Raw genomic sequence first — 532 nt, forward strand, 5'->3', positions numbered from 1 at the left:
TAGGCCTCAAGCTTCCCTCACGGATGCTGATCATGCTGTTAGGCTACGACCGGATTGGGGCAAGGTGAGAAACTCCTTCTTGCTATGGTACATTATCGCGTTAGGATAATACGTGACCAGCGGTGAACGCATGAATAGCACGTAATATATACTACCTTTCATAACCGTTTCTCTACATATTTTTGGTTTTATCGTATTTAAAGCTTTGATAGATACATTTTTTGAAGAATTACATTCTTACAGAGCCCTAAGTAGAGAATTATTATTTAATTAGAAATTTTAATAATTGGCGAAATAAGTTGAAATTCTTGAATGTAAATTTGTTGACATATTTTCTTTGTGTAATATATTGTTGGAAAATATTTTTATTTAATTATGCTCCGTGTATTCGAATTGGTAGTGTATATTATTATTAATGTGTAACCACGAGAGATTCCTTTTTTCTTACATTGAAATGTTGAGTAATTCAGTTTGTGTCACTTTTGTAATTACATCTTTAATTTGAAATATTAAGAATATTAAAATATTATAT

General features: G+C 30.5%; 1 protein-coding gene across 1 annotated transcript in view; it reads left to right on the forward strand.

The window, feature by feature from the left end:
• Positions 1–532, forward strand: part of LOC108578563 (LON peptidase N-terminal domain and RING finger protein 3) — a 94,543-nt gene that overhangs the window by 70,724 nt on the left and 23,287 nt on the right. The window contains 1 exon segment of the mRNA XM_017941927.1: positions 1–64. This exon segment is cut by the window's left edge and continues 12 nt beyond it. Coding sequence (XP_017797416.1) covers positions 1–64 — 64 coding nt within the window.

Source organism: Habropoda laboriosa, unplaced genomic scaffold, assembly GCF_001263275.1.
Source record: "Habropoda laboriosa isolate 0110345459 unplaced genomic scaffold, ASM126327v1 scaffold41, whole genome shotgun sequence".
In the NCBI taxonomy this organism is placed as follows: domain Eukaryota; kingdom Metazoa; phylum Arthropoda; class Insecta; order Hymenoptera; family Apidae; genus Habropoda; species Habropoda laboriosa.